General features: G+C 41.4%; 1 protein-coding gene across 1 annotated transcript; it reads left to right on the top strand.

The window, feature by feature from the left end:
• map3k7cl (map3k7 C-terminal like) lies at nucleotides 1–14,599 on the top strand. The gene is made up of 5 exons (XM_036594279.1): nucleotides 1–384; nucleotides 837–918; nucleotides 7,818–7,876; nucleotides 9,521–9,636; nucleotides 13,185–14,599. The coding sequence occupies exons 2-5, from the start codon at nucleotides 843–845 to the stop codon at nucleotides 13,363–13,365; spliced, it is 432 nt and encodes a 143-aa protein (XP_036450172.1). The 5' UTR covers nucleotides 1–384; nucleotides 837–842; the 3' UTR covers nucleotides 13,366–14,599.
• The last annotated feature ends 1,179 nt before the right edge of the window (nucleotides 14,600–15,778 follow it).

Below are 15,778 nucleotides of genomic sequence, written 5' to 3'. Positions count from 1 at the left end.
TGATTGGAACAGCGGACATTTTTCTCCTCTAAAGTCACCCGCTCGAGTCGTGTGTGTCAGTGGCGGCATCTGAGGGACTCCCAGCACAGCACAGCACACACTCACTCTCACACACACTCTCACACTCTCTCACACACACTCTCACACACTCTCACAAACTCTCTCACACACCACGCACACGGTGCTGCTGAAGAGCTGCCGATATGACTCCTTTGTCCACTTTCAGACAGGCAAAGCTAGCCAACATTAGCTAAACCCGCTAACCCAGTGACGGTGGCGCTTTGGACAGCTCTCAGCTGCGCTGGGCTCCTGTGGAAGAAGTCCGTCTTCAGCTTTAACCTCTTCTTTAGAAGGAGTTTCTCAGAAATACGCTTCAGTTGTCAGGTAAGTCTCATTTCATCTGAACAGACTAATATATCCTGCTAAAAGTGTTTGTTTTAGTCTTAATCCATTACTGTGTGCTTTATAAGGTATACTTGGTTTAATATAGGGAGAGTCATATTCAGGCTATGTGGGCTGCATTAAGTGGTTCAGCATAGTCCATCCCACCCAGACGAATTTCATCTCTATTGCATAAATGATTGCATTTGGTTTTGGTTATATAAAATGCTTTGGTCAGTGCAAAGACACTAACCAGTCCCAGAGAAGTGTGACCTCACTCTCTGGCACGGAGAGGCTGCTCCTCTAATTGTTTAATCCCTGATGCAGCTTTGGGCACATGATGAAATCCAGTCATAGCCCCTGAGAGGTGAATGATCTCACATTACAGCTGTGTATTAAAGGAAACATGCTTTTGTGCCCTCTGCGTCTGTTCATCCGTGTCTCCCCCCTTCCAGGGATAAATGATCACCTCAACAAGACGAGTGACCGCCGACAAACCTGAAGTCAGAATCTCCTTCAGCCTCGATGACCCCTCAGGTCGGTCACCTTGTTCAAAAAACTGAATTTTTTGGGGGTTTTGCGTTGAAGGTGTTACTTAACTGCTATGCTTTAGGTACTAAAAAGGGTTCAGCCCCCTCCCTGCCTGGCCATACCCCACCCCACCCCACCCCACTATCCTCAGTGATGGCATACACTGCATGCCTCCCACCAAAACGGCAACCAGCAAAACCCACCACGAGCCCCTTCTCACTCACGCCGGATCAGTTTTTAACTTTTGTCATTCTTTTTCGGTTAAACAGGTGCTCCCTCTATTTCGGTAGATCTCTGGCATCTTAAAAACAAAGTATCTACCTAGACACGCAGTCAACAGTGCTGTCAAAGTGTTTTACAGCTATTCGGGCGAATGTTTGGACGGCAGCTGCAGCGCGGCCAGCCCAGCGTCAGGTTTCCTCTTTAATACCTCACTGCTGTGTGATTCACTCATTTGCTTTTAGAACACAGGCCTATATTTAAAAGCATTTAACACTTCACCCACCACTGCCACTGCCTCCCTGCTCTGCCTCGCTGCTCTGCCTCCCTCTGTCCCAGAAGAGAGGTGTGCAAACACAGCAATCAGGCAAATGTGTACTGAGTGTCACTTAGCTCTGCTTTGCCACTCAGGTTAGGTGAGATCCAGTTATTGGTCTGTAATGAGTGGCTGGGTTGTGTCCTTCTGTTGCTTTGTCTTGCTTATTATTTAGGCCCAATCCCATTTCACCCCTCGCCCCTACCACTCAGCCCTACCCCTCTGTTTTGCCTGTTCATGACTAGGGGTAGGGTGTCCCGATTGTTGATGAGATAGAGGGGTAGGGCGAAGTGTTGGGGCTACATGACCCTCCAAACGGAGGTTTTTAGAGACTCCAAACAGAGAGTTATGAGAGAAAAAGGTAAAACTGGCAAGACGGCTGAGAAAGAGACCAAAGAAACCCACAAATGTGAGAATTTTCTCTGTTAAAAATTACGATAACCACTGTATTATCTTAGTTTAATGTCGTTTCAGTGTATTATGGTCTTTTTCTTCATAACAAGCATAAAAGAAATCACTAATAGTTTGCCGATGTCTCGGGAGCTAGCTAGCTAAATTTCCCGTTCCACCTTAAATAGTGCAGCAGTTACATTCTGCTGCCTCAGGCATCAGAACTGCTGCACCATTTAAGGTGGAACGGGAAAATTCGAACAAGAAGCTGGTGAATATCTGACTTCAGCTTCGTATCAGTGAAGGGGTGGGTGATAATAAATAATTGCCCCCTTCTTTGAAAGCATATGATGCCCTAAATGTAACTAAAGCCCAGCAGTGAGGAGCTGAACTTTACCCTCCTCTGCTGTCACTGCAGACTGGCAGTGTTGCCTGCAGAGCAGCGCTAGTAGCTGTTAATGAAGTAATGCTCTTTTATAATTAAGGGTCCCATTTCATAGGGGTGAAGTCACACTCAAAAACAAGGGGTAGAGGAAAAGTAAGAAATAGCATTGGGCCTGAAAATGTGTTAATGTAATGCTTGCATTGTCTTTTCCACAAGCAATAGTGATATATTAATACTGACGCTGTCATAACAGCCAGGGCTGCGCCATTAGGACAAAAACTTATAACCATATCTTTTGGTCGATACCGAGATCACGATTGTTTAACACTATTACTCATTGACTTTGGAAACATGATGCATTTATTGAGCTAAGAGTGGGTTTCCATGAACTTTAAATATAGTTCAGCTGAAAAACAATAAAAGAAAGTGTGCGCTGGATTTATAACACAAGAGGAAACTAGAACGTCATTGTGAAACTGAATGAGGTACTGTCAACGGCAAAATCGTAACTGAAAATACAATTCAGCCCCAATAAAAGCTTTTATCTTCAAAATGGTAACGTTTCAGAAGAAGAAGTAAGTTCTGTGTTCAAAGTTAATGTCATTGAAGTCATTCTGGCTCATTTGTGTTGGTCGATTCTTCATGAAGGTTTCACATAATGTAAGGGCATCAGGGACCGGATTCATGAAAACTTTCCTAAGAAAAACTTGCGAAGGATCTTAAGACAAACACTGAGAAGTTCATAAGGTTGGGCCTCATTTCCCAACATCTTCATACGTTTTTTCTTAAATGTGTTCCTGAGAAAAAGTCTACATCAGATTCATGACGAGTTCTTAAAATACACTTCTGTGCTCTTGAGTGTGTGTAGAATAAAGAAAGAAAGAAAGAAAGAACCCTAGAAAAAGAGAGAGAGAGAGAAAGAGAGAGACAGCAAGAGAGAGAAATGAAAGGACAGGATGGAAGAAAGAGACAGAGGAAAAGAGAGGGAGAGAAACAAAGAGAGAGAAATAGAGGAAGACAGAAAGAGAGAAAGAAAGAAAAATGAAGAGTGAGCCAGAAAGAAAGAAAATAAAGAAAGAAAGAAAAATGAAGAGTGAGCCAGAAAGAAAGAAGAAAGAAAGAAAAAAGAGAGAAATGAAAGAACAGAAAGGAAGAAAGAGAGAGAGGAAAAGAGATAAAAGAAATAAATAAAGAAAGAAAGAAATAATGAGAAAGAAAGAAATAATGAGAAAGAAAGAGAGAGAAATAGAGGAATAAAAAAGGAGAGAAAGAAAGAAAAATGAAGATTGAGCGAGAAAAAAGAAAGAAAGAAAAATGAAGAGAAAGAGAAAGAAATAAAGAGGGAGGGAGAGATAAATAAATAAATAAGTAAATAAATAAATAAATAAAGGTGATCGGTTGGTGAATCAGGCCCAGTGTTCGTCAAGAAGTTGTAGAAAACTAATAAGTGGTCAAACATTTCCTTTGGGCGGAATGTCGTACCATAAAAGACCTGAGACTCATTGTGAATGTGAGTCTATTGTAGTTTCTGTTTACAGGTTATTCAGTTTAATCTGCTCAGTGTTGAGCCCAGCAAGAAAAGTCTCAGTTTTAGAGGTTTCGCTCATCAACTCGTACAGTTTAAGAAGTGTGAGGCTGCTGTCAGGTTAGGAAAATATTCAAGAACATAGGACCTTCTTCACCAACCGTTCTTAAGAAGAAATGTCTTCATAAAATCCACAGAAGACTCTGACATTCACATGTTTTCTTATTTGGGATTTGTTCTTAGGTGAGAACAGAATCTACACATGCGAGCAGTTCTGGGGTTAAGGAACACGTCATGAATCTGACGTAGACTTTTTCTCAGGATCTTTCTCAAGAACACATTTAAGAACAAACTAGATCAGTGTTGGTGAATGAGGCCCATGGTTTTTAAAGAATATCGCTTCTTTGTATGAGTCGTGTGAGAAAGTTAAGAAGGTAATGGTTTATGAAGTTTATGGAAAAAAACACATAAGATTTTCTTTCTTAAAACATTTTTGAGAATCAAGTCAAGTCTAAGTTTATTTATAGAGCGCTTTTTACAACAGATGTTGTCCCAAAACAGCCTTTAAAGAAAAAACCCGGCTCCGAGCCCCCATGAGTGTCGCCAACGGCGACAGTGGCAAGGAAACACTCCCTAAGAGCAGGAGGAGGAAACTCAGAGTTTTCAAAAGGAAAAAAAATTAAATTTTCATATAACAGCAGTGATGTGGCTTATTAATATGGCATCTTCCTCAAACCCAAGGCTACTTTACCACAAATGAGACAAATAAATGTAAAGCGTGCTACGAGGTAGAGGAATGAGAATAGTGTTGGGTTTTAATAAGTGAAATGGAAGTCAGAGAGTGATAGAAGTAGAGAATTCCTGATTTTCCAGTCTCAGAAGACATGAGAGCCTAAAGAAGCTGAGTGAGATACGCTGGGGAATTGTGAAACTAACACATGAAGACTCTGGTAGCCACTGAATCCGGCTGAGACTGGATGTGATACGCACTCCAGCAGTTTTGGATGAACTGAGGTTTGTAGAGTCTTTCGCATTTGTTTATTTCCAAATTTTAATGCCGAAATTCCTCCACAATAGCAAAGCAAGAACCTAAAGGATCTGCTTCTGGGACTACCTCATGTTTTCCAATGAGAAGCTGAAGCTCTACATCAGCTCGAGGCTGAAAGCTATAGGCAAATTCTGCTCACATATGTCTTGTTTATAACAGGCCTCGTGGCTGATGCATGACCACACCCCTGTTTTTAGCTGATTGCATCAGAGAATTCCCGACATGTGTACACCAGCTCTGTATGGACATAGCTGGCATGGTCGCAGCGAGTGTAGACAACTCATCTGTCAGAGCTCTCGTTAAAGACAAGTTGTTCTGAAGAATCTGGGAGACGCTAAATCCTCGATCTGTCCTCCCGAGCATTAGTGCATATGGACCAGGCTAAGAGGTGATGGCAGACGTTTGCCTTTGCACTGATCTGAGAACAGTCTTGCAGTTTCTACCAAGATGGTGATGGTTCAGAGGGTTCAGAGTCATTAGCAGATAATATTGTATGTATGCACAGTAGGATGCTTCAGGAGTCGCTGCACTTATGCAAAATATCAAATGAATATAACACAACATCTTCATGATACACCGATCAGGCATAACATTATGACCACCTCCTTGTTTCTACGCTCATTGTCCATTTTATCAGCTCCACTTACTATATAGGTGCACTTTGTAGTTCTACAGTTACAGACTGTAGTCCATCTGTTTCTCTGCATACTTTGTTAGCCCACTTTTACCCTGTTCTTCAATGGTCAGGACCCCCAAGGACCCTCACAGAGCAGGTACTATTTGGGTGGTGGATCATTCTCAGCACTGCAGTAACACTGATTTGGTGGTGGTGTGTTAGTGTGTGTTGTGCTGGATCAGACACAGCAGTGCTGCTGGAGTTTTTAAACACTGTGTCCACTCACTGTCCACTCTATTAGACACTCCTACCTTGTCAGTCCACCTTGTAGATGTAAAGTCAGAGACGATAGCTCATCTGCTGCTGCACAGTTTGTGTTGGTCATGCTCTAGTCCTTCATCAGTGGTCACAGGACGCTGCCCACAGGACGCTGTTGGCTGGATATTTTTGGTTGGTGGACTATTCTCAGTCCAGCAGCGACACTGAGGTTTTTAAAAACTCCAGCAGCACTGCTGTGTCTGATCCACTCGTACCAGCGCAGCACACACTAACACACCACCACCACATCAGTGTTACTGCAGTGCTGAGAATGATCCACTACCCAAATAGTACCTGCTCTGTGAGGGTCCATGGGGGTCCTGACCACTGAAGAACAGGGTAAAAGGGGGCTAACAAAGTATCAGAGAAACAGATGGACTACAGTCTGTAACTGTAGAACTACAAAGTGCACCTATATAGTAAGTGGAGCTGATAAGATGGACAATGAGCGTAGAAACAAGGAGGTGGTCATAATGTTATGCCTGATCGGTGTATGTGTCATTGTATTTTGTTTTCTTGGGTTAAATAGTAGTGACATAAAAAAAAAAAAATCAAAACATCTGCAGAAGTCAACGGTTCAGATGTAAACAGAGTCATTCACACCGTTCTGATGTGAAATGGTTAATTGTAAAGAAACTTAGCAGCTCATTTCTTCACAGTGGTGGTCATATTAACCAGAATTGGCAGCGCCTAATGCAAACCTAGACATTGAGTTTGTTTACATGTACTTAATAATCCAATAACTGCAGAAAATCAGATTTTGTCAGTAATCAGATCAACAAGTTTATATGCACTTGAGTAATCAGGTTGAGTAATGGGGAAATTCCAGGTTCTGCTTTGCAACCAGCCAGTAAACTCACAGAAGAAGACGTGACGTAAACGTAACATAGAACTCAAACTGAGAATATGAACATACATCATCTAGAAGATGAAGAATATTTAAATCCTTTATTTCGTGTTTGGTTTCAGCGTCGCTCCAACAGTGTTTTGCTGCGTCTCACGACATCCACCGTCTGTTCTCTCGCATGCGCAGACTGAGAAATCCGATAGAAATCAGAGTAAGAGTTTACATGCACTGAGAAATCTGATTACTGAGCTAAAATCCAGCTCTCTTTATCAGATTTCTTAATCAGATTTCTAGATTGGAGTATGGTGTTCACATGACCGTTTGAATAATCGGATAACCGCAGAAATTATGATCAGATTATTGAGTGCATGTAAACGCACTCACTGTATTTTCTGTTCAAAAGGACCAGTGACCCTATATGTGTCCTCTATAAATAATAGGTTTTTATATATAATATTGATGATGAAAAAATAGTTGCTAATTTGCTAATTTGTTAATTAACAAGTTTTCTTTGGGGATTATTTGACCTAACAGCGCCCTCTGTGTATCTCACAGCCATGACAAATATGCATTTTAGGTCAAACCCTTAAAATTATTTAAAAACAGCATCTCAGGAGTCAAGAATATTCAAACATTTTTGGTTGGTGGACTATTCTCAGTCCAGCAGTGACACTGAGGTGTTTAAAAACTCCAGCAGCACTGCTGTGGCTGATCCACTCATACCAGCGCAACACACACTAACACACCACCACCACATCAGTGTTACTGCAGTGCTGAGAATGATCCACCACCCAAATAAAAGCTCTGTGGTGGTCCTGTGGGGGTCCTGACCACTGAAGAACTGGGTAACAGTATGCAGAGAAACAGATGGACTACAGTCTGTAACTGTAGAACTACAAAGTGCTCCTTTATGGTTAGTGGAGCTGATAAGATGGGCAGTGAGTGCAGAAACAAGGAGGTGGTCAGAATGTTATGGCTGATTAGTGTTTACTGCTTGGGAATTTCAGTGAAACCTAATTTTTAATAAAACATGCAGTTGAGTGTTTTAAGTATTAATAATGCTCAGCATATACTTCAACGAGCTTATCATGAGTATTTTATCGTAAGAGCACATATCATGTTATGACCCAGGTCAGTAAGAAGGCTGTGCAATTCAGTGTTTAGTACAGGACTCACAGGTCACGCCTCCTGTACTGCCTCTTCACGCCAGTGACGCTGACCTTCTCTCTTTTCTTCTTCAGAGTTGAAAGATGCTGAGGAACAGTTCCCATCATTCCCCGACCTTGAGCAGCGCCTGCAGGTAATGTTACTCTGCAGTTCTTATGGACACACAGCGGCAAATGGATGTAAACAACATTTCTGTCATGTTTGGAGGCTGTGGGTTCGCTTGATGAGAGCTTTGAGGTCACACAGTAACAGGTGTGTGGAAAAGTAGAAGAAAGGATAAACGCATGGGGCTAATGATAGAACTGGACACCAGGAATAGCAATCGTGAGTCGCTGGCTTGTGCAACGGGATGCAATAACTGCTTCCCGGATAAACTAGCTTGTTAAATCGGAGTGGAAAGGGAGTCGTAAAAGGCTGATAAAGATGTCCGAAGCATTTGCTGCATTATATATAGATAGAATATTGTGCGCATTTGTTTTTCTTATATATAGAACTAGTATGCCAGTAAAAGGGACCCATATAGAACTGACAAAAATGAACGCATATGAGTCATTACAGTATTACGATTTAAACACAAGAGGGCAGTAATGCCAGTTTGGTTTCTATCCAGAGAGCTGGGGCTGGTTCTACCAGTTGTTGTTCCACTTTGCTGACAGTTTTGTGCTTCCTCATACAAGGTCAATATCAGGATCTAAGAGGAAGTCTATATTCAGAGGTATAATCAAGACTTTTTCCAAAGTGAACTGGCCAATACTGACATTTCACATAGAGGAAAAAATACTCTAATTCACATGTCTAAAAAAAAAAAAAAACTGGGCTTCAAACTTCCACCAGAACTTTATCTGCAATAACAAATGTATCACATTCAATATCGTCAGGTCTTCAGCACCTCGAAAAAAGAAGTATCTATATATAACTCTCATCTACTCTTCTTTTCTCTGAAAGCACAGACACTGGAAGGTTCAGCCGTCCACAGAAAACCTACAGCCAAGCTTAAAGGGAATTTGTTCAACCACAGTAGTTTCACAGCCCAACCAGAACGTGTCTACTCATGCTAACTGAACAGACCACACTTTGTCATACCCTCTTCTTTCGGCAGGAAAGGCAGTAACGATGACTGTATGATTATCAGGTTGGTTAAAAAAAAAACAATCGTACGAGAAAGAGGCTCATGAGGCTCTGAATTAAATAATGAGAATAAAGCAGAAGTCTGTTGTTGAAGCGATATTTTGGAGGAGTTCGCCGTGAGTCATCTCGAAAGCAGAAGTTCTGTTTCAGATGAAGCCAAACGTTTCGCCAACAGTTTCCTACACGTTACTGCTGCTTCTGTAAGCACTGGAAACAGTGGATATCATGGAAAGTGGTCATCTCTGGGAGTTTTTCCTTTTACCTCCGGGCTTGCTCGGGAATTGTTCAGTCCTGCTTTGGTGCAAAGCTGTACACAGAAGTTTGAACACTGGGCAGAAGTCACAGAACAGGTTAGCAGTCAGAGACTACTAGGATGAATAGCAGCCAAGTTACATAACACAGCGTCTGAAACTATGTCTCAGGGTCAGTAAACAGCAAATTTAATCTACATGAACATCTACTTCCCTCTAAAGATGATACCACGGGTAAAGATGGAAAAAAGGCTAAGTGTCTTTGTTTATCAGCTTGATTTAATGCTGAAAATGTTTATTCATCATCTTCACCATAACTGCCAGTAGTTTTGAGGCTCGCTATATTTCCCCCCAGATTTAGAACCCCTGTCGATCTTCTTTATCCTTTATTCCCACAGCCTGTGCTGCCATGCCAGTCTCTGAAGGAGTCCGTCCAGGTCTACAGAGACCACTGCAAAATGGCCAGAGAGTTTCATCAGGTTAAAACAGAAATTGCTCTGCTGGAAGACAGAAAGTAAGTCTAAAAATAGCTGGATGGAACATCTGTGGAAAGCTGACACACACATACACATATACATGTGTAGCAGTATAAAGCTGTGCAGTGCTCAAACTTTATAACCTTCTATGATGCAGTTTCATAAGGGAACAACGAAGGTAAATAATATCAGCTTCTCTTAAAGTTAAATTCAGCCATTCTTCGGCGTGACGCAACACTGCAGCTTTTGTCTGGTGCTCTTCCTTAGGACGCATTCCTCTTTGACGGACAAGGGGGATTTCCTTACAAGTCATGCTCTGCTGGTTAAAAATAGGCCTGTGTAATCATGACAAACTCTTACATACTGTATTGTGGCATGCAACACTTGGATTTTTCTTTGTCACGCAGGAGAAGTGCGCTTAGAAAACTGCCTTAGTTGCCTTTAACGTTTAGGCAGTATTGCAGCATATCCAAAGTAATCGTTCAAGCAAGCATCGCGGTACTTTACGACGTTTGTTCCCAATACACACTGGATAGAAACAGCCAGTTAGTTCAGTGAAGAATCCTTTGTGTCGTCCAGTCACGTAAATGTTCACGTAGTTCTCTCTTTTGTGTGAACTCACCTGACACTGCAGTCAGTGTGAATTTCCCCAACACATTTCCCTCTTTCTTGCTTTCACATGGAGAAAAATGGCACAAGTGCTTCTTCTTATTTTATTTATTTATTTATTTTTTTTTGCCTGCCAAATTTGGAATATCCTGTGATGTAGATGTGTGAGGTTTCAAACAAGGTCTTAAATTACCACACGGCTATAACTGCTGGTAAACCCGATCACAGCCCATTCACACAATGCTGAGGGAACTGCTTTGTTTCACTGATTAAGAGTTTCCTCAAAAAAGAATTAACGCCTCTTGTTCCAAACTTTTCACGGTAAACCAGAGTTACTGGAAGCCTCACAATGTTGCACCCACCCTTTACGCGCTGCTCAAACAGTTGGTCCAAAGGCCAAGGAGCTTTACTGACTGGCTGTGTGCCATGTGGGGTCACAGCACACTGCTTTGTTTACACGAGCATGAGCTGCTGGAACATTAGACAGCACAGCCAGTTACACTACAAGACAACGTCTAGGGGAATGATATAGTTATGGATTTCCTCAGTAATAATAAACCATATTTTTGCTTTTGAGATTATGGGGTCAGCTTGTGTTTCAGCCTATCGTGTTTTCCCTCAGCTAAAAAGCAGTTAGGTTAGCAAGACAAAGAGCTTGTTGTAAACAAGACGGTGGTTATTCTACGTAGACAATTGCATTTGTCGAATAGCTTCAATAAATATGGTGTAGAGTGTAAAAATACAGCATTGAAAAATTGAATATATATCAAAATGAACATCCCAAAACAGTGTAGTAACATCTGTAACAGGGCTGTAAAAGGCCCCACTTTAATATATGCTTTATAAGGTTTTATATGAGGCATTTAATTAGTTTTTTTTCAGTTTTTGTATGGTTTACAGCTGATTCGCAGTGTTTTATAAGATGTATAAGATTTGTTTTGCACAGACATGCTGCTTTGCAGTCTTTTGTTTTGAAATAAGACTTGTATTTCCTCTGATCGAGTGCGTAATCAGAGCTCTGTAGAAACACGTGACGAAACCTAATAATACATACTGAAAATCTAATTGAATGTTCCTATTTCCCGTCACAAAGTTTGTGCACCCCACCACCCTGTCTCCTCCCTATTTCTCAGCCCTGCGTCTCTTCACTGACGGGTGGTTTGGCCTTCTAGCTTCAAGTAGAACCCGCCCAGAACTCCTCCCCAAGTTCTCATAGTTTTCTGCTTTGTCACACGGTGAATATAAAAAGTCTACACACCCCTGTGAAAATGGCAGGTTTCTGTGATGTAATTAAACTAAGATGAATCATATCAGAACTTGTTTTTTTTCACCATTAATGTGAAATTGCCATCTGGAAGATAAAGTGAAAAACAATCTGAAACATTTTAGGGTAAAAATAAGAAAAATTAAGAACATACCATTACCTGGTTGCATAAGTGTGCACACCCCTAAACTCATATTTTGTTGAAGGATGTTTTGGTTTTATTATAGCACAGTCTTTTTGGGTGTGTATCAGCTTGGCATTTCTTGACTTCCTTGAAAAAAACATTCTACGTTTGTCAAATTGCGAGGACATCGCCTGAGCACAGCTCTCTTCAGGGAACAGCACAGATTGAGCTCAGGTCAGGGCTCTGGCTGGGGCATTCCAAAATGTTGCTCTTTTGATGAAGTCATTCCTTTGTTGATTTGAATGTATGCTGTGGGTTGCTGTTGTGCCGAAAGGTGAAATTCCCTTTCATCTTCAGATTTCTAGGTTTTTGCACCAAAAACAGCCACTATTCATGATTGCACCCGCCTTGAATAAAGCCCCAGTTCCAGCTGAAGAAAAGCAGAAAAGCCTCAAAGCATAATACTGCCACCACCATGCTTCGCCATAGCTGTGGTGGTCTTTTGATGATGTGCTGTGTTAATTATGCACCAAACAAGCCAAAAGGTTCCAACTTTGATCTCATCAGACTATAACACAGTTTTTCATCTTGTTTGGGGAGACTGTCTGTATCTTCATGCAAAATTAAGCAGGGCTTGGATGTTTTTTTATGAGAAAATGCTTCCTTCTGTTTTGACACCCTACCACATGACCTAGACATATGAAGAACAAGGAAGGTTGCTGTCACATTTAGGGAGCAACCAGTACTTCCCAGAAATTAGTACAGCTTCTTTAACGTTGCCATAGGCCTCTCAGCAGCCTCCCTCAGCAGCCAGCTTTCTCCTTGTCTTCTCATCAGTTTTGGAGGGATGTCCTGTTCTCGATCATGTCATTTTTGTCGTGGTATATCTAATGCCTTGGAAATTCATTTGTATCCCTCTCCCGATCGATACCTTTTCTCAATGAGATCCTGCTCATGCTTTGTAAGCTCTTTGTGAACCATGGCTTTTGCAATATGATGCAACCAGGAAGGTGTAAGGAAAGTCCTATAGGAACAGATGAACTTCATTTATGGTTAATGTGTTACTTACATTGATGGTAGGTGTATACTAGCTACTATTTAACATGGGTTTGAATGCGATTGGCTGATTCTGAACCCAGCCACATCCCCAATCATAAAAAGATGTGCACATTTACGTGACCAGGTTATTGAAAGTTTTCTCTTTTTTTTTTTTCTCTTCTTTTTTTTTTTATCCTAAGTGCCTCAGATTTAATTTAGAGGTCACAATTTAACATTAAAGGTGAAAAAAGTTTATCTTTATCACAAAAACCAGCCATTTTTACAGGGGTGTTTACTTTTTATATCTACTGTACCTCATATCTCCTCAAAGTTAAATGTGCCAGTGTTTGCCAACTGGCTAATCTAAATCTATACAGAACGATGGGCCTTGGAATTTTTTCTTTTTTTAAAAACGGGAAGGACCCAGTGATTCATATGATGGATATCACAAGATTGTTTACACAATTTTGGTTTTGGGAAACTCAGTTTTTGATCATTTTTTAAGAGAATGAGAGGATGAGATTTGCTTTGTGCTTGTGTGCTCACTCTAGAAGGGAGCTGATAGCAGAGCTGGCGGAAGACGAGAGGGTGACACTGGAGATCGCTCGGCTGGAGGAAGAGTTCCGTCTGCTGACGGAGGAGAACCGAACGCTGGTCACGGTTTATACGGAACGCACTCAGCAGCTGGCCAGTCTGCGTGTGACCAATCAGAAGAGACAGGGCTCCTCCTGACCCTTGACCTGTCCCACAAGGGATAGAAAGGGAACGTTTTTTTTAGTAACCTTCTTAACATCGGGGTAGGATGAAGATTTACACTGTAAAAATGCTGTACATGTTTAAGAGTCCTACACGTTTTTAAAACACTAAAACCCAAAAAGTGAACATTTATGTCATCATTTGAGGATTAGGTTAGTATAGTGGAAGGACAGGGATATATTAGTAAAAATAAACAATGAAACAATTATATCAGTTTTCAGCATACTGAACTTTTATTATGTAAACAGAGGGATACTGTGTGGCTCTCTAGCACTTAAAATGTCTGGCCCAAACAAGATTTGCAACCCTGATGTTCTTGATATGACCGTTAGCCACTGCACCACTGTAAACAAAATTCAGTTTATTTTTTAAGTGTTATCTTCATGGGCTTATGTTTGTGCTTCAGGTCAGATATGGTGTGGTGTTCTATTTGTAATGACCTTTATTACAGATCTTTGACCTGGTTACACAGATGGCACACAACCCTTCATGAACCGTAGGCAACCACTGAGGATTTGCAAATAGCAAATACCAATTCTTGACACTTTTCATGGGTATACTCCCAACCCGGGTCCTGGAGAACCTCCTGCCCTGCATTGTACTGCTTTCCCTGCTCCCAGCACACCCACTTCAAGGCATGAAGGGCTGGTTAATGAGCTCATTAGTTGGATCAGGTGTGTTCGGAGCTGGGGAAACACTTACAAAGTGCAGGGCAGAGGTTACTCTGATTGGACCAGGATTGGGAACAACTGTGTTACAGGAATAAAGGTGTGCAGTGCTATCAAATGAACAGGCAGCAGTTGTAGTCAAATGAGGATCAGTGGTTAAGGTGTTCGCCCTGGAGGCCGGAGGATTTCTGATTTTGATTCCCATGTGGGCTTGGGGTTTGTGTGTTGTGTATATAGGCAATTATACCGAATGACTACAAGTGTACCATAAAATATAAAGTAACAGGTTGCACATCTCTGCACCAGTAATAACAGACTGCGGCAGGGTTGCACACCAAGTAAACAAGTAAATTAAATTGAGTCTGCAAGCAGAACAGTTGACAGCCATGGTTTAGATGAGTACACACATATTGTGGCTTTTATAACCTCAGAACTCCTTTTTGTTTAAAACCCCAACTGACCTTTACAATGTGTGAACATTTTGTGATGAAAGACCAGTCAAAATGGTCTAAAATGACATGGAATAAAATCTTGTTACATTAAAAAAGTACATGTTTCATTCTATTAAGTTTTGAGGTAGGAGGTTTTCTTTCATGAGCAACTATATATATTATATATAAGAAAACCTTGCATCTCCATTTTTGCCGTTTTTCAGTTTTTGACATCATTTGAAAATACCTGTTGCCCTTTACAATGTATGTAAATTTCGTGAAGAATGGGCCAAAAGAAACAGCCCAAAATGACTTGGAAAAACGTCTGGTTCCATTGACTTACATTAAAGGTAAAGTAGGTTTTTTCCCTTCTCCTGTGAAGTTACCATTTTGGAGATATGAGGGTTTTTACCGACAACAGCGATATCGATACGCACTGATCAGTCAAAACATTATGACCACCTCCTTGTTTCTACGCTCATTGTCCATTTTATCAGCTCCACTTTCTATATAGGTGCACTTTGTAGTTCTACAGTTACAGACTGTAGTCCATCTGTTTCTCTGATACTTTGTTAGCCCCCTTTTACCCTGTTCTTCAGTGGTCAGGACCCCTATGGACCCTCACAGAGCAGGTACTATTTGGATGGTGGATCATTTTCTGCACTGCAGTGACACTGACGTGGTGGTGGTGTGTTAGTGTGTGTTGCACTGGTCTGAGTGGATCAGACACAGCAGTGCTGCTGGAGTTTTTAAACACTGTGTCCACTCACTGTCCACTCTATTAGACACTCCTACCTTGTCAACCCACCTTGTAGATGTAGAGTCAGAGACGATAGCTCATCTGCTGCTGCACAGTTTGTGTTGGTCATCCTCTAGTCCTTCATCAGTGGTCATAGGACGCTGCCCACAGGACGCTGTTGGCTGGATATTTTTGGTTGGTGGACTATTCTCAGTCCAGCAGTGACACTGAGGTGTTTTACAGTGCTGAGAAGGATCCACCACGCAAACAGTACCTGCTCTGTGAGGGTCCATGGGGGTCCTGGCCACTGAAGAACAGGGTAAAAGGGGGCTAACAAAGTATCAGAGAAACAGATGGACTACAGTCTGTAACTGTAGAACTACAAAGTGCACCTATATAGTAAGTGGAGCTGATAAAATGGACAATGAGTGTAGAAACAAGGAGGTGGTCATAATGTTATGCCTGATGGGTGTGTATATATATAGTAGTAGAATAGGATAAATAGAGTATAAAGCAGCACAACTCTTATATTATACCTTTATATGAAAACA

The sequence above is a fragment of the Colossoma macropomum genome, unplaced genomic scaffold, assembly GCF_904425465.1.
Source record: "Colossoma macropomum unplaced genomic scaffold, Colossoma_macropomum, whole genome shotgun sequence".
Classification (NCBI taxonomy): Eukaryota; Metazoa; Chordata; class Actinopteri; order Characiformes; family Serrasalmidae; genus Colossoma; species Colossoma macropomum.
Note: the sequence above shows the minus strand (reverse complement) of the source record. Positions and strands in the feature narration are given on the sequence as shown.

What these genes read in the sequence shown, in the direction of transcription:
- map3k7cl (XM_036594279.1), top strand. Translation starts at nt 843, where the DNA reads ATGATCACCTCAACAAGACGAGTGACCGCCGACAAACCTGAAGTCAGA. An exon ending in ACCTTGAGCAGCGCCTGCAG is followed by an intron (nt 7,877 to 9,520) that starts GTAATGTTACTC and finishes TTATTCCCACAG; the next exon opens with CCTGTGCTGCCATGCCAGTC. An exon ending in GCTCTGCTGGAAGACAGAAA is followed by an intron (nt 9,637 to 13,184) that starts GTAAGTCTAAAA and finishes TGCTCACTCTAG; the next exon opens with AAGGGAGCTGATAGCAGAGC.